The 15,567-nt window shown below is 48.2% G+C and overlaps 5 protein-coding genes across 8 annotated transcripts in view; 3 read left to right on the top strand and 2 right to left on the bottom strand.

The window, feature by feature from the left end:
• LOC113214415 (solute carrier family 22 member 4) overlaps positions 1-7,543 on the top strand; it is an 11,887-nt gene extending 4,344 nt beyond the window's left edge. For all 3 annotated transcript variants that reach the window (XM_026433768.2, XM_026433771.2, XM_026433770.2), the window contains exons 2-11: positions 1,115-1,539; positions 3,734-3,992; positions 4,208-4,314; positions 4,622-4,776; positions 5,077-5,245; positions 5,338-5,491; positions 5,605-5,771; positions 5,856-6,070; positions 6,562-6,743; positions 6,828-7,543. In XM_026433768.2, the coding sequence (XP_026289553.1) occupies positions 1,388-1,539; positions 3,734-3,992; positions 4,208-4,314; positions 4,622-4,776; positions 5,077-5,245; positions 5,338-5,491; positions 5,605-5,771; positions 5,856-6,070; positions 6,562-6,743; positions 6,828-6,977 (1,710 nt within the window). In that variant the 5' untranslated portion in view covers positions 1,115-1,387 and the 3' untranslated portion in view covers positions 6,978-7,543. The remainder of the gene's footprint in view (positions 1-1,114; positions 1,540-3,733; positions 3,993-4,207; positions 4,315-4,621; positions 4,777-5,076; positions 5,246-5,337; positions 5,492-5,604; positions 5,772-5,855; positions 6,071-6,561; positions 6,744-6,827) is intronic.
• A 372-nt stretch (positions 7,544-7,915) lies between these two features.
• Positions 7,916-9,545, top strand: LOC113214410 (adenylate kinase). The gene is made up of 6 exons (XM_026433761.2): positions 7,916-8,228; positions 8,385-8,502; positions 8,664-8,782; positions 8,854-9,021; positions 9,108-9,222; positions 9,308-9,545. The coding sequence occupies exons 1-6, from the start codon at positions 8,070-8,072 to the stop codon at positions 9,418-9,420; spliced, it is 792 nt and encodes a 263-aa protein (XP_026289546.1). The 5' UTR covers positions 7,916-8,069; the 3' UTR covers positions 9,421-9,545.
• Positions 9,546-9,837: 292 nt separating this feature from the next.
• LOC113214409 (aminoacyl tRNA synthase complex-interacting multifunctional protein 1) lies at positions 9,838-11,901 on the bottom strand. Of its 2 annotated transcripts, none has more exons than XM_026433760.2 (6): positions 11,734-11,901; positions 10,943-11,089; positions 10,799-10,868; positions 10,461-10,702; positions 10,206-10,388; positions 9,838-10,136 (listed from the first exon to the last, which is right to left on the bottom strand). In XM_026433760.2, the coding sequence occupies exons 1-6, from the start codon at positions 11,812-11,814 to the stop codon at positions 9,948-9,950; spliced, it is 912 nt and encodes a 303-aa protein (XP_026289545.2). In that variant the 5' UTR covers positions 11,815-11,901; the 3' UTR covers positions 9,838-9,947. The 2 variants fall into 2 exon arrangements, with proteins under 2 accessions (XP_026289545.2, XP_026289543.1); XM_026433758.2 differs by lacking the exon at positions 11,734-11,901 and adding an exon at positions 11,280-11,508.
• An 8-nt stretch (positions 11,902-11,909) lies between these two features.
• On the top strand, positions 11,910-14,866 carry LOC113214407 (membrane-bound transcription factor site-2 protease). The gene is made up of 7 exons (XM_026433754.2): positions 11,910-12,212; positions 12,293-12,568; positions 12,649-12,758; positions 12,848-13,094; positions 13,171-13,351; positions 13,423-13,688; positions 13,776-14,866. The coding sequence occupies exons 1-7, from the start codon at positions 12,138-12,140 to the stop codon at positions 14,112-14,114; spliced, it is 1,494 nt and encodes a 497-aa protein (XP_026289539.1). The 5' UTR covers positions 11,910-12,137; the 3' UTR covers positions 14,115-14,866.
• LOC113214408 (trithorax group protein osa-like) overlaps positions 14,865-15,567 on the bottom strand; it is a 2,970-nt gene continuing 2,267 nt past the window's right edge. The window contains exon 4 of the mRNA XM_052277392.1: positions 14,865-15,565. Within this exon, the coding sequence (XP_052133352.1) occupies positions 14,914-15,565 (652 nt within the window). The 3' untranslated portion in view covers positions 14,865-14,913. The remainder of the gene's footprint in view (positions 15,566-15,567) is intronic.

Genomic DNA, 15,567 nt, shown 5'->3' with positions numbered 1-15,567 from the left:
CCCATGCTCTAATTAAATCTTTACTGAGCAGAGCGTGAGTGTGCAGCCTCACTTAATTGACACATGTGAATCCCTCGTCCGTCTGTGGCAATGTGCAATATCATGCAGGATTCTGTGTTGGAGCTCGACCCGCGGTCACTGCTCCCCCCCTCCCCTTTTTGTAGACGGTCCCCCGCCAGCGCCACGCTGCTGTTTGCGGAGCCAATCGATGCCACTTGTGCCTAACGAGGAGGCGTGAGTGCGTTCGCGAGTCGCGAGACGACGGCGCAGTAGGGTCAGGTCGCCAATTCAGAATGGCGCCCAACAATTTTCCTATCATTTACCTGGGTCTTTTGCTATGAAACTCTGACAGTTATCCCTAGGTTATACTCCAGGTAAGAAGGCAGAAGGAAGGGGCCATCGGACCGCATACACGGTTTTGGATGATTGCTCCAATTTAGCCAAACGCTTTCCCGCCAAAATTTGAAAGTAGTGGCTGTTCCCCTCGCTGGCTGCAATGTCGTCGCCAGTGGTTCAGCGTGTGTAATGATATGCCCGGGCCGCCCCCGTGGCCCTGCGGTCGGCTCACATGCCGATAAGATTATTTACGTCAACACCAGCAGCACCAGCTGGCCCAGCCGCTCGCCCCGGCCCCGCTGGACCCCCCTCTCCGCCCTCCCTCTCTCCGCCATCCCCGTCTCCACCCTTCCCCTCTCTCCTCTCCACAATAAACACTTTCATTCGCTGTTTTGTGTTGCGGGAAACCGCAACCACAAGAAAGTTCATTCGAGGGAATTCCATGATAAGTCGCCCCCTAAAGAGGGCAGATAGAAAGGCCTTCCATTTAATAATTGGTTGCGCTTTCGGATTGACGTTTGTTCCCCGCGTCGTGAATGATGACCCCTGGCATCGGGCGTGCGACCGTCGTCATGGAGGAAGACCGCGCTCAGCAACGACAGCGCCAGCCTCAGGAGCGGGAGGGGTGGGGATTATCGAACATCCGGACAAAACGAGCAGGACGGCCGGCTTCGTGTGAACGAGAAGCCTCTGGCACCAGCGTCATTTCTCTTGTTGTGACGTTATCTCCCCATTATGATTGTCTTCATTATTATATTTTTTTTTTTTTGCCGTGTAGGTGGCTGCCGCCGAGACCGAGGGATGAGGCCTGGCCCGCTCTTGAGGAGAGGTATGCTGTCCGACGTCTCGACCAGCAGCAGGACCAGGACTACCAGGACCACCGCCAGAGCAGCAGGCTCACGGGCGATGCCCGACAGCTGCTGAGGAGGATCGCAGCGACCGCAGCCAGCCGCGCAGTGCAGAGCAAGTCGGCGCTGCCCAACCCAACGGCTCCAAACCCTAGACCAGGGGGTGTGTGACTCGTGCTCGAAACTTTGACCCCGCCGCCACCATGACGCGTGCGGACCTGGACACCATTCTGCTGCAGCTGGGCGACTTCGGCCGCTTCCAGTTCGCCAACTATGTGGCCATCAGTTTCCCCATCCTCTTCTCTGCCATCTACACGCTGACGTACGTCTTCACGGCCAAGGACCTCGAGTACAGGTGAGTAGAGGAGGCGGAGGGCTGACGGGCGAGGGGGAGTCTCGGCACCTCCTTTTACACCCTTAATGAGGTAGCTGATGGATAGGCAATTCGCACTGCAATCATCACTGCAATCCGCACTGCAATCCGCACTGCAATCATCACTGCAATCCGCACTGCAATCCGCACTGCAATCCCCCTGACATTGGTCAAAAAGCGCGACATTGTTATTCCCGTGTCGCACACCGGTGAAATTCGATTGAATAATGGTTGCAATGCGACTTCATTTCGAATAAGACCAAGCAAATCCTAGATCACGCCTACTCTTATGCGAGGTGTGCGGCTGCCTCCTGTGTTACTAAGAAGTTCACTTTATACTTGCTATGACCGCCCCCCGACTTTGACGACTGTAAGCCACTTTGGGGATGAAAAAAATGTGCGAAGGACGCGCGACGCGCGCTGCTTCCGACCGCGAGTGGTCCAGCATTGGGACGACCGCAAGGCCGACACACTTTTCGCGAGGGTCACAGTCGGCACACACGTGCGCGCGGCCTGGCCCGACTCGGCTCCGCCCAGATGATGCCACTTAACTACTATCGCGGGCGGTTAAATGAACGGAGTGCTTCCCCGCGGGGCGGGGCCTCCAGCTGGAGCCTCGTGTTGTCGTAGGGCAGTGTCGCGTGCTGCTTGGTGTTGCTCCGCGAGCGGATGGCGAGGTCGGCCAAGGCCGGCCGGAGGTGTATCTGGGAGTCTCTGGTCCGCGTCCTGCTGCGCGGCAAATGCGTCTCTGCTTCAAAGTTGCTGTCTTTGCTTGAAAACCCGAGCACAAAGCGCTGCTTGGTTATCTCCGGCAAATGTGGTAGTTTCAAAGCAGCAGTAATATCACCGCATCGCGTTCCTTGTTCTGCTTCGTGTATCGCGTTGTTGCGGACTTGTCTCCGTGGACGTCGTCATATGCCGTGCCCGTGCCCGTGCACGTGCCCGTGCCCGTGCCCGTGCCATCTTTGTCCCGAGCGGCTAGGTAAGCCCGCTCGCCGCCAATGCGCCGTTGAAGCTCACGGCCCGGGTAACGCTCTCACGGTGTGCCTGCGCCTGCACGCTCTGTGCACGGCCCGCCTGCCCGCCCAGGGAAATGTGTAGTAGAGTGAATGTGGAGTGGATCTGGTTAGAACCGCCTGAAACTGGATGCCTCTTCGTTTTTGTTTTTATTGCAAGGCCGCTGCCGCTTGTCACTTCGGCACACGGCCCGGCCCGGCCCGCTCGGCCCGGCCGGGCTCTGCTGACTCGCTTGGCCTGCACTGTGTGCGCCGCGCCCACCTACACCATCCCCGCCCTGCCCTTGCCTTGCGACTGAACTGGAGTCAGCCGTGATTCGGGTCGCTCCCAACCCCCTGTGCTCCCTTCTCCCATTTGCTGCCCACTCCTACCCTTCGCTGACCACCCGCACTCCGCCTGCAACACCCGGCCGGGTCCGACCCGCATCCATGTGTCGCCATGTACGTCGCCGTGCCCACGCGGCTGCAGCGCGGCTGTGCGGCAGTGTTTGAACCCAAGGCTGGCCGCCGCCGCCCGCCCGGCGCTGACATGGCGGGCCGAGTGGGCCGCTGCACCTGTACCTCTGGGAGGGGTTGCAGAGTTACCACACGGGACGGGCTTTTCTGCAACAACAAGCGGGCTCGACTTTGCCTGCCGGGTGGGCAACCCGTCCACTCGCCTGCATGCGCGGTCGGTACAGCAGTCTCACTGACTGACTAGAAAGTGCCTCTTCGGCTCTCTGGCGCGAGGCTCGCGATCTTCGCTCCGCGACCGGACAATGTTGGGCCGCGAGGGCGGGTCAAGGTGTGCCGTGTACAATACACTCGGTGCGCAGCTTGCTGCCGCTTGCCCAAGAGCGGTGCTGTCCTGGCTCGCGTCCAGCGGCCCTGGGAGCCAGCGCGGATGAGCCGCAGCTCTAGGGCTGTACGATATCCAGACTTTGATATCGAACCAAGTATCGAACATACACTCGATGCACCGAGTCTCGATAATATCGAGTTGATATCGCAATATCAAATCATGTCGAGAAAACGATTTGTCTGAATATGGCCAACACATATCGTATCGAGCAAGTCCGATATTTCGATATCGAGGGATTATCAAACTCTCGATATCGTAAAATATCGAATTTATATCGAAATATAACTGAAAATAAACTGAGCCGCTCTCTGCCCCACAGGTGTCGCGTGCCCGAGTGCGAGGGCGCGGCCGGCCCGCTGGGCGACAAGGGGCTGGTGCAGTACCTACCCGACTGGCTGGTGCACGCCGTGCCGCACGACGGCGGCGGCCAGCCCAGCGCCTGCCACCGCTACGCCCCGCACACCTGGAATGGGTCCTCGGTCGCCGGGGGCTGCTCCGCCGACCTCTTCAACAAGGAGGTGGTGCGCTGCCAGGACTGGGTCTTCGAGCCCGGCCAGATGAACTCCATCGCCAGCGAGGTGAGTGGTGTTCGCCCCAGACCATGGCGCCCGACGGGCCGATCGAATAGGCAACCCTCCTACACACTTGAGAATGCGGCACAGCTTAGGCACAGCATCGAGCACAGCATGCTCGTGGTCGTGGTCAATTAGCCAATCAGCCACCTGGTATGTTTTTCCCTACACAAAGGTTTAGTTATGTGTGTGTAATTCGATAATTTTCTGTCCTGTTTCAGTGGAATATAACATGTGACGAGAACAAGTGGCAGCTCTCCATTGTAGGCACCGTCAACAACATCGGGCTGTTCGCCGGACTGCCGTTTGCCGGGTTCTGGTCTGATCGGTAGGTATTCGGAGTCGTTGTCCACACAAATATCGGAATATTGGATGAACCTTTTTTTCTTCCGAGAAGCCCACTCAACCCTTCCAATGAATTTGATCAAAATTGCCCCATTTAAAAACTATGTACACGTGGTTACCTGAACAATCCGTCGCTCGCGTCGCGCTGCGACCAAGGCTGCGCTGCCACGTGTTGCGTTGCGACAGGTCGTACGGAAGCGTGCTCCGCAATCCTAATTAACTTTCTTGCTCGACTTTATCTCTTCGCCATCTCTCTGCAATCATTTTAATGCATTTATTTGCCATATTAGGTACGGGCGGAAGAGCCTACTCTTTTATTCGTGGGCCGTCACGTGCTGCATGGGCATCATCCGCTCCTTCTCCACCAACCTCGGCATGATGCTGACTTTTGAATTCCTCGATGCCTTTTTCGGTGCGGGTGTGTTCAGTGCTGGCTTCATTCTCGGTGAGTTGCCCTGCTATGTCGTCACTCTTTGGTGGCGTTGAGTTCTGGAGACGCATTCCCTCTCACGGACGGACGGGGCGTCGCCGGTGGTGCTGCTGCGCGCGCCGTGTGGGTAGGCAACCCATCCTGCGCACGTGGCTGCTCGTCGGCCTGCCGCCTTTCTTTTCTGAAAGCGGTTCGCTTGCACACTCGTGCACTTTAGCTTACTGACTGGTTGTGCGCAGCGCTCGAGTTTGTCGGTCCGGAAAACTTGCACAGCGCTTGTGCTGACGTTCACTCACTGTATGGTTGTGTTTGCAGCGCTCGAGTTTGTCGGCCCGGACAAGCGGGTGATGGCGGGCACCGTGCTGAACCTCTTCTACTCGGCGGGCCAGGTGGTGCTGGGCGCCGTCGCCTGGGCGGTGTTTGACTGGCGATGGATGCTCCGCTCCATCTACGTGCCCGGCTTCCTTTGCTTGCTGCTCCTGTGGTGAGATTGACTAACTGGCCGTGTGTGCTCGTAGTCGCATCGACGCCTCCTGGATCAACTATCTGACCGTTATTCTGCTCTCCTCTACGCAGGCCCACCCCAGAGTCCGTGAGGTGGTTGGCGTCCAAGGGGCGGTATGCTGAGGCTGACTCCATCATCCGGAAGGTTGCCAAGTTCAATCGGATCACCATAAACGAGGCGCTCGAGGATCGCGTCGATCTGGTCCAGGTCAAGGGGGAGGACACGGTGAGAAAGAGGGGGAGGGGGGAAGGACAGCGAAAGCGAGACGACGCTTCTCTCAGCCTTCATCATCGAGGATGGTGTTCGTCGTACATTACATTAGCTTTCGCATGTCTCAGGTTAAACAAACTGATGCGGAGAAGGGGCTTCTGGGCAAGAGCAGAAAGATCAGCCGCGAGGAAAAGTCCAAGGGCTGCCTGGCCGAAGGCAGTACCATCTCGAACCTGCTGGCCACATTCAAGTCGAGCAGGCTGCTCGTGAGGTTCATCAACTGCTCGTACTGCTGGTAAGCCACGGCAGCGGTCACCAGTCTGGCTACATGCACGCCCAACGCCCAACGCCCAACATTCACTTTTATTTTTCTCCCCAGGATGGCCAACACTTTCGTGTACTACGGCTTGTCGCTCAATTCCGTGTCGATGGCAGGCAATGACTACCTCAACTTCATCCTGGTCACATTGATCGAGTTGCCGGCGCTGTTGGCGCAACTATGGCTCATGGGCGTGTTTGGGCGCAGGGCCTGCTTATCAAGCACCATGATCATTGCCGGCGCATGCTGCATCTCCTTCCTCGCTATACCAGAGGGTAGGTTACAGAGTGGTCTACAGGCCCCTTCCTTTATTTTGCTTATACTGTACCGCATGCAGGCGTGCGTGCGGGTTGCATACTCACACGGGGCCGTAAGGCGCCTTGGTGAGAAACGGTAGGCAAGCCCGCCCGCACGCCTGCATGCGGTACAGTATAAGCAAAATAAAGGAAGGGGCCTGTGGACCACCCTGTATGTGGTGTGGTGTCATCTTGGGTGGTTTTGACGGGTACTCCTGGCCCTCCAAATGCCTAATGAACAGAGTGACCCACGGACACGGAACCCGGAACATTTTGAAGGCATGCACGCAGAAAGCAGACCGCGTTCCGGCTGGTCTAGCCTATCGTCTCAGGGACGCTTAATAATGACCTTGAACGAGTAGGCAACCCACACGCCTGCCTGCGGTTACAATGCGGGTCCGTGAGCCACCCTGCTGACATGTTTATTTGTTCTGATTCTCACGGATATCTTCCTTCTATTCTCCTCTCAGGCTACCTGTACACCAGGCTTACTATGTTCATGATTGGAAAGTTTGCCATCACAATCTCCTTCGCCGTGGTGTATGTCTACACGGCCGAGCTCTTCCCCACCAACGTGCGCCACTCGCTGCTGGGTTACTGTTCCATGTTCGGCCGGATAGGGTCCATGCTTGCCCCACAGACACCTCTGCTGGTGAGTGCTCCAGATATTACTGGTTTGCTCTTTATTCGTGGGACCTATTTTTAATGGATGTAATATTTGTTTTCTATTTGTTAGGCGACCATAAATGAGAGTCTTCCGTTAACACTGTTCGCTGTCTCATCTATAGTTGGAGGGTTCTTCTCACTCTTCTTCCCTGAAACCAAAGACAAGTCTCTGCCAGACTCCATCAAGGAGGCTGAGGAGATTGGCAATGCAAGTCACTAACTGTACTGTTCTATGTTTGACCTTAAGGCTAATAGTATAAAATTTTGTCCCATATCATTCATATCTGTTGAAGTTCAATTGCAATGCTCTAAAAGAAGTTATGAATTTGGCAATGCACCACTACTGCTCCATTCGCCCAACAGTATTTCAACAAATAAGGCTGTGTGACTAGTGGTTAGTTCTCACTTGATATATGAAATAATTATTTATATTTGAGAGACATTCCATGATGTTATTGTACTCCTGTACTTCTAGTTTAATATTCACTGTGTACTCCATCGGCTGAATTTACCTTTCCACTGTCTTTTCAACAAAGAACACTTCATTATGAATTTTTTAATGAGTTTTATAAATGTTAATGTTTAAGAAAATAAATTGTAGATTTTTTTACATTTAAGTTTTTCTTTTCCAGTGATAATTATGTCACATAATGTAAGGAGAGATTTTACATGTATTGAATGTTAGGACACTTGTCATAATGTTTTGTGATAATGACGTACTTTAAGATTATTTCACTGTGCCAAAATTGGTGTTTATTTATTCAAATAAAGTAATAAGAAAACTGAGTTGCTGCTTGTTTACCATGACAAATGTGGGTATTCGAACCCTTTCCTAATGAAATAGAGAACAGCCGACGACAGGGAGACATGATTAGTACCTCACCACAACCAATCAGATCAGATTAGACAACTTTCCTACCTTATGGAAGAGAACTTTTTGGTTGTCTTTTTGGAACGGCGATACCGACATTCGAGAGCCCGAACGAATTCCACTCCTCGCGCCAACTGTGACATCCGTTCCAGTTGTCTCGCACGCAGAATTTTTCATACTGCGATGTGCAACGCAACGCCTTCTTCTACTGAAAAGTTAACAACCTCCGGTTTCAAAACTGTAAATAGTCCGTACAAACTAACGTCTGAAAAAGAGAACCCCATCTCACCCTTCACCGCAACTTTCCGACACTTCACCGCTAGGTTAGGCGTACCTTTCTCTCTCACCAGCTGGGTCCCCGTTGGCTGTTGGGTTGAGCCCGGGCTTGCGAGGTCACGTATTTTTTAGTCTTTCGCGGTTTGTCACCAATTCCTATTCAAGATGGTGCAGGATCTGCCATGGGAAAATTTGAAACGAAAGTTGTCTTGGTTCAATCAAAATCATGCTGATATGTATTTGGATGGCCGATGGGACCCCAAGCGAACTAGGGGAGTGAATGTCGTTCTCCTAGGCCCTCCTGGCTCAGGGAAAGGTACTCAGGTTGGTCACAGAATATCATCACATGCTTGTTTATGTTTCTTGTGCTTTATTATGTCTGTTGTTTTCTTAGAACCTTGCTGATGCTTTCCAATATCCTTGGCTTGTCTCTCTGTTTCTCTCTTTGAATTTTTACCTTAAGCAACGGAATGTTTTCAGGGTCCAAAGATGAAGGAAGAATATTGTGTATGTCATCTTTCTACGGGTGACATGCTCCGAGCAGAGGTATCCTCTGGATCTGAGCTAGGCAAGAAGTTGAAGGCAACGATGGATGCAGGTTGGTTCAAATTACTCTTCCTATTGCTTTTGGGCACCTGTCAAATACTCTAAAACTTACGAATGACTACGTGCTGACCAAGCCCTAGCATAATTTTAGGGATCTGTGGTCAGTTTTTTGGTTCTATTACTGATTGCTTGTATGCTTTTCTACTTTCACAGGAAAACTTGTGAGTGACGAACTTGTAGTGGATTTAATAGCTGCCAATTTGAATAAACCTGAGTGCAGGAATGGATTCCTCCTTGACGGTTTTCCTCGTAATGTTGCTCAAGCTTCTAAGGTATGGAAAAGTCTATATTTTCCCTGAGGCATCTGGGAAGAGCAAGCATCTAATTATATTTCTGTACATAGCTGGACAACCTACTGGGTGCACGTAATACACCACTGGATGGAGTTCTTGAATTTGCCATTGAAGACAGCCTACTTGTGAAGCGCATTACAGGTCGATTGATCCATCCCCAAAGTGGAAGGTCTTACCATGAAGAATTTCACCCTCCTAAGGAAGCCATGAAGGATGATGTAAATAGATTTCTTGAGCCAGAACTACACTAACTGTATTTTCAACATGTTTTTCTGATCATATTTTTCTTATTGATCCATCATAGATCACAGGAGAACCTCTAATTCGTCGGTCTGATGACAATGTGGATTCATTAAAGAAGCGCCTATCGACCTATCACGAACAGACCAAGCCTCTTGTTGATTACTACAAGCGTCAAGGTTTGTGGCATATTACATTAGCTTAGACCTATCTTTCGTTATTTCTGTCAAACTTTCATGATTTCCATTTTTTTTTTTTTTTAAGGTATTCATTACAGACTGGAGGCTTCACTGCCAGCAGATCTGGTATTTCAGCGAATCAAGAAAATCTTTGGACGTTGTGTGACCGCTGAGGAGGCAGGTGGCAGCTATGTTTGAAGTGTTCATGGAGTTTTAGTTTCCAAGATGGGTTGCATGATTTTAGTAAATTGTATTGTCAGAATTCAGCAACCTGTCAACAATAGACATTTGAGATGCCTATTAAAGCTACACTGACAGAATGAGACAGTTGGTAATACCTACACACCTGTCCTCATATGCTTGGTACACTGTATCAGCAAGACATAAGATAGGTACTGGATTGTCATTGATTTTTTTCCTTCTATATTGGAATTTGTGCTACACGTTCATTTTTAACTAACAACTATGAATTAATTTGTGATTATGATCACTTGTGCTGGGAATAAGTGGTTGTTATTACCAATTTGAAGCATGGTGTGCCTAGAAAACTATTCTTTCAGTAACATTTTAATGAACTGAGGTCAGATATTTGAAAATAAAAATAAATGGTATAAATTGGTTTTTGCTTCATGTATTTTACTTTGGCACCTTTAGTAATAAACTATTCATGTTATTGTTAAGAAAGATTTAATTTAAATTAAGTGAAATTCTCCAATTACTATTAACTACTTTATCTGCACTTCTGTGAGAGATGGTGCAGTTACATTTCCTTTGCCAGGCACATGAAGAGCTATACCTTTGTAGGTAGCTATTTTCTTGCTATCTGTCTTTAGATCAGGTGCAACAGATTCAAATACCTTGTGTTTTGGATTTAAGACAGGATCAGGATTGCGGATATATCCTTCCACATGTACCTAACACATGAAACAAAAATAAGTGTGGATTTGTTTAACTACAGCAGTTAAAACAGAAGTGGCACATACCTGGTCACCTGGCTGACATCCAGAAGGAGGATCCAAGATTTCAACTTTTTCTGGGGTACTTGCACACATAACCATAGCCTGGGAGGTGACTCCCCGCATTTTGGCAGGTTTCAAATTGCATAAAAGTACAGCCATTCTATTCTGCATCTGTTCCAGAGGAACAAATCTTACAAGGCCACTGACCTGGAAAACAAATTAGTAAGAAAAAAGAATTTTGCACTGAAAAAAGATGCTGAAACGGCCAAAAATACTTACCACAGTTCGTGGTTGATCCTCGCCCACATCTACTTCTTCAACATACAGTGCATCAGCATCAGGGTGTTTCTTAGCTGAAACTATGCGTCCAACTCGCAAGTCCAGGCGACTAATGTCAACGGGTGCCTCTTGCTTATTTGAAGAGCTATTAGTTTCACCGATAGGTTTCTTAGTTTGGTCCTTCTTAGCAGCCTTAGCTTGTTTGGCGGGTTTATTTTCCTCCTTAGGACTTGTGTCTTCAGCTATTTGTATAAAACAGACAGATTGGGAAGTAAATTAGATAAGAAATGAATTTTACTTACAATAAGTTGTCCATGATAGATCACCTTAGCCATTACCTTGAGCAGGGGGCGCAGCGGATGTACACATGCCTGCACCAGCCTGGCGTGGGAACGGAGGTCGGGGAACCTGGAAATATTAAAATGTTGGAAGAATGCTCAGAGACACACCAAACAGTAGCTGATGAGGTAATAATTAGTTACTTGAGGGACTTGGTTCTGCAATTCAATCTTGTTCAACAAGTTCTTCTGTTCTTCAACTTGACGCCTAAGAGCTGCATTTTCGTGGGTCAGTCTAATTGTCAAATCATGGTTTCGTTTACTAACGTATAAGGAACTCAACTCTTCCAGCTGGAAAAAGAGATCACATAAAATTTTATGAGGTTTAAATCCCTTCACAACTGGAGACTTTCAAATCAATCCGAACGATCATAGAATAGAACGAGAGACAGAAACCTGAGTAATTCACTGATATATAAACTCTAGTATTATTATTACTACAATAATACCATACAAGTACTCATTACTCCTAACCTCGTACCTCATCCTTCAAAGAAGAAAGAAGCTGTTCTGACTCAAAAGCACGCTGTTTCAGACGGTTTAACTCTTCCGGACTTAAAGACATACTTTCGAGTTGAAGTGTCATATCTTAACAGCAAAGAAAACACTTGAAAAATGGTATTTCTTTCCAAGACAAAAATATGCACCACGCGCAGACGGTACGACGCAACCCACCAACCGGCCGACCCACGTCTACAACGTCTGTAAATTTCTCATCTCAGCGAGAGAGATGCCCCCTCAATCTGAACTCACGCTTATCTTTGATTGACTGCGCACTTTTGATGGCTTGCATGCTGAAATTGATATTTAATGCAGATGCGCAACCTCAAAAGCGCCAAGAAACACCAACCAGTGTTATCGAAAACTCTGACGTTGTGCACAGGATCACGCAGCGAGAGCGAGGCGCCTCCCGGCATGTTGTTCACCTTGCCTACCTTTAGGCTGCGAGACAACGTCGAGAAATTTGCGGAAATTCTGCCCGTTATTCTAACGCAAATAACAGGAACATGAGCCATGTCACAAAACACTACACCAATGAAGTACAAGAATAAGAGCTGGCAATGCCTCTAAGTCCTGCAGGATTATGTCGTTGTCGTCTGCTGCTTATTGATTATTTTTGTTTGTATGAGAAATCTAAAGTAAAGTAATAATACCAGGCAGGAGACGAATGATGAATGATCTTGTTTTGAATGAAGAATCTGTGATAGTACTTTATTCTTCTAAGCTCCTTTAGACTTTTCGGTTCGAGTAACTAATGTTTTCTCTCAATTAAGTTAAGTGCGTTAATGGGATATTATCACTGCTTTGAGTAAACCCCACTTCTAACCTGGTCAAAACAATGGATACTGTGACTATACTTTGCTCAATAGGATTTATACATTGTGTTTTATTCTTTTTTAACACAATTTTCAAGGTACTTGTTTATTACTTTCAATTTCTATGACTGCTTTTAAATAATAAAGAAAATAATATTGTATGTCCCTCTGTTTGCAGTCATGTTGTCATCTTCCGTACATACTGTTTCTGAAGAAAACGGGCATCGATGTGAAATTTATGATGTTACAATGGGTTACCCCTTGTTTAAACCGCCCCCTTCAGAAATGGGGAATCTGGAGGCCTAGATTCCTGCAATGGTGGTTTTCCGTGGGAACAATAACCACTGTACTACTTCTACCATTTGCAATTGTTTTGCTTGCTCGAACAATAATGAAAGAACTTAAACAAAGATTGTCCACTGAGGCTCATGATCCTTCCGTGCTCGACACTGTGGTAGGCAAATGCTTTTCAATCTCTCTTTTAACAGAACCTTTTCAATCTATTCAGATAAATTATTATTGTACTATTTTTAGGTCATAATTCCTGGTTATAACTTACCTCTCAGTGATTTTGCTTATTACGGAATCACAATTCTTCTTTGTACTTTTGTGCATGAAGTTGGTCATGCAGTTGCTGCTGTGCGGTAAGGAGATTGTTCTGTTGAGAACAAGTTTCAATGCATGCATTTTCACTTTGTTTTTTCATGGCTTAAAATAATTTGTTTGTTTGCAGGGAAGACGTTCATATTCACGGCACAGGGTTTTCTCTTTTTTTCATCCTGCCTGCTGCTTACGTGTACTTAGATACTAGCCAGCTAAATGCTCTTGCACCATCACGAAAGCTTCGAGTTTTATGTGCAGGGGTGTGGCATAATATTGTTTTGGCACTGTATGCTCTACTTGTTCTTCTTGTTCTACCCATTGCTTATCAGCCCTTCTATATATATGGAGAGGGAGTTTCTGTGACTGATATATCTCCCGTATGTCTTACGTATGTCTTTCATGATTTTTTATCTTACCATTTATGTTACTAATTCATCATTATACTTTTACTAGGATTCGTCTGTTCTCGGCCCAACTGGCCTACGACAGTATGATGTTATAACAGCACTGAATGAGTGTCCTGTCACCAACTCAATCTCATGGAAGAAGTGCCTTTTGGAAGCTCTTCGAAATCCAACTCCAGGTTACTGTATTTCAGCAGAGTTTGTGCGAGAAAATGATGAATCAATTGCAGGTCAGTAGAAAATGTAACTGAATCACCTACTAACAGCCATCAAATTTTTTCAACTACACCTTAATTTGCAGAACACCCTGTTGCTGGAGGTGCTGTTGAATGTTGTTCAAAAGATGCAAGTGCATTAGGCCGCATTTGTTTTCAACTTGTTGATGATTCTGGTGGGCCTGTTGCGCTACCAGAACTTTCTTGTCTTTCGGCCAGAGAACTCATAGAGAGTGGAAATGAATTGTGTGCAACTCAATCACTCAACTCGTGTGCTTCGCCCCTCCACTGCCTTCGTCCGACTATTGGAAACCATACCAAGCTTGTTACAATTCATCGTTCAGAAGGGCAGGTTGGTGTGAGAGATACTGCGGTTAATAATTGAGAGTGCAGGAATAAAATGTACAGTGGCTAAGAAACTTTCTCTTTCTGCTCACAGGTTGTTCTTTTCCTTGGTAATCCAGCCGAAATTTATCAAACTGTGAAAGTCAGTGACTATACTCCTAGGTGGGAGAGGTGCGATCCATTGGTACCTCAAGTTGTTGAAACATTTACAAAGTACGTCTATTTAATATCATCAGGCCTAGCTGTAGCAAATGTTCTCCCAGTGTTTTTCTTTGATGGACAACATATATCTGCTGTTCTATGTGATCTTCTTTTGGCTAAATATGTTAATGATTCATCTACTAGACTTGCAATATCTCTATGTTTGAATGTACTTGGAACTCTCTTGCTTGTAACTGGAGTGTTAATGCCTTTCCTCCTAAAATATGTCTAATTCCTGGGAAAAAAATTAAGTGACAAAGTGGCAAGTAAGGGGCAGGTTAAGTGGCATGTAAGTGTCGGCAATGCAGGTGTAGGAAAGGTTCTATTTTGAAGTTGCAGTGAGGATACTGAGGGTAGTCGCTTGTAATTTTTGTGAAGGAAGGTTTACCAGTCCCTGCTGGAAACGTGTGGAACTTACGCAATAGGCAACACCACAAGGGCTGTCTCAACATGGTGTAGAATTTCAACAGCTTTACCACTTTAGATCTTTACCGCCATTTCCTTGCTACTTGCTTACCTCTTCAATGCACTTCACAGGAACGCAAACCACTTAACTGACACTTAATAAAGTGGCCGTTAAGAGGCAGAAGTGCTACTTAACTGTCACTCTGCCCCTTATTTTTCTCCCAGGGATAGACATCCTATTGATTTTTAATTTTAACTTAATATGTGATTGTTTTTAAATCTGTAGGTCTACTTACATTTTAGCAAACTGCCATTGATGCAACAAATCTGTGATCTGTGATTTCTCTCCTAGTTCTTAAATGTGAAGTAAAACTCTTCATGTAAAATATCTTGTAACATTAAATTAGGTTTCAATCTACCTTCTATGTTTTACTTCCGACAGTGTTGGTTCTATGAATCAAGCTTGTATATAATATTTACCTAGTAAGATGCAACATGATTATCATCAATTCCAAGTATGGCCAAGTATTCATTAAACTTACTTGGAAAGGAAAGGACATTTTTTTCCAAGAAGCACTATTTTTGGTTTATGTATTTATTGTTGTGTGAGCCCTTCCAAAGCAGTCTTACGCAACTCGAACGAGTGGAGCGTTGGGGGAGTAGGAGAAGACGGGGGCGTCAATAGGCGGGACGTCCATGAACTGGAGGCGGGCGACATACGTGGCGGGAGCGGTCCCAGGCGCCGCGGCAGGGAGCTGGTCGACGGGGTCCTGGGTAGCACCATGGGCCTGGGAGACGCTCTGCTTAAAGATGGACGTCGACGATGGAGTGGAGGCGAATTGCACTTTCTGCAGGCGCCCGTTGGGCAAGGAAACGACGTACTCGCCCTGTGCTGCCTGCTCGGCCTGCTCTCTCTCCAACTGCTGCTGTTGCAGCTGCTGGTCCTCCAGGCGCTGCGGGTCGACGCCACGTAGCTGCTGGAGCTGCCCCAGCTGCGCCTGCTGCTCTCGCACCTGCTGCCTCAACCGTTGAAGGACGATGCGCTGTTGGCGGAGCTGCTGGCGGAGTTTGTTGTTGAGTACCACGACTTGATCTGGGGACTCGGTGGCAGGCTCGGCAGGCTGACTGGCGTCCGTGTTCCCAGGCTCTGTTGGTCCCGCCGCAGCGGGAGCGCCATACTGCTGTTGGGGTTGCTTAGGGGGTGCGCCGTACTGCTGTTGGGGCTGCTTAGGGGGTGCGCCGTACTGCTGTTGGGGCTGCTTAGGGGGTGCGCCGTACTG

This window comes from Frankliniella occidentalis, unplaced genomic scaffold (genome assembly GCF_000697945.3).
Source record: "Frankliniella occidentalis isolate FOCC.00 unplaced genomic scaffold, Focc_3.1 Scaffold10, whole genome shotgun sequence".
NCBI classification, from domain to species: domain Eukaryota; kingdom Metazoa; phylum Arthropoda; class Insecta; order Thysanoptera; family Thripidae; genus Frankliniella; species Frankliniella occidentalis.
The sequence above is the reverse complement of the archived record's forward strand: the minus strand, read 5'-3'. Positions and strand labels throughout refer to the sequence as shown.

Excerpts from the sequence above, each read along its gene's own strand:
- LOC113214409 (XM_026433758.2), bottom strand. The coding sequence starts at position 11,384 with ATGACACTTCAACTCGAAAGTATGTCTTTAAGTCCGGAAGAGTTAAAC. Across the intron at positions 11,090-11,279 it reads TTTCTTCTTTGAAGGATGAG|CTGGAAGAGTTGAGTTCCTT; the intron begins GTACGAGGTTAG and ends CTCTTTTTCCAG. Across the intron at positions 10,389-10,460 it reads AGGATCAACCACGAACTGTG|GTCAGTGGCCTTGTAAGATT; the intron begins GTAAGTATTTTT and ends TTTGTTTTCCAG.
- LOC113214407 (XM_026433754.2), top strand. The coding sequence starts at position 12,138 with ATGGATACTGTGACTATACTTTGCTCAATAGGATTTATACATTGTGTT. Across the intron at positions 12,759-12,847 it reads CATGCAGTTGCTGCTGTGCG|GGAAGACGTTCATATTCACG; the intron begins GTAAGGAGATTG and ends GTTTGTTTGCAG. Across the intron at positions 13,095-13,170 it reads CTGTGACTGATATATCTCCC|GATTCGTCTGTTCTCGGCCC; the intron begins GTATGTCTTACG and ends TACTTTTACTAG.
- LOC113214410 (XM_026433761.2), top strand. The coding sequence starts at position 8,070 with ATGGTGCAGGATCTGCCATGGGAAAATTTGAAACGAAAGTTGTCTTGG. Across the intron at positions 8,503-8,663 it reads GAAGGCAACGATGGATGCAG|GAAAACTTGTGAGTGACGAA; the intron begins GTTGGTTCAAAT and ends CTACTTTCACAG. Across the intron at positions 9,223-9,307 it reads TGATTACTACAAGCGTCAAG|GTATTCATTACAGACTGGAG; the intron begins GTTTGTGGCATA and ends TTTTTTTTTAAG.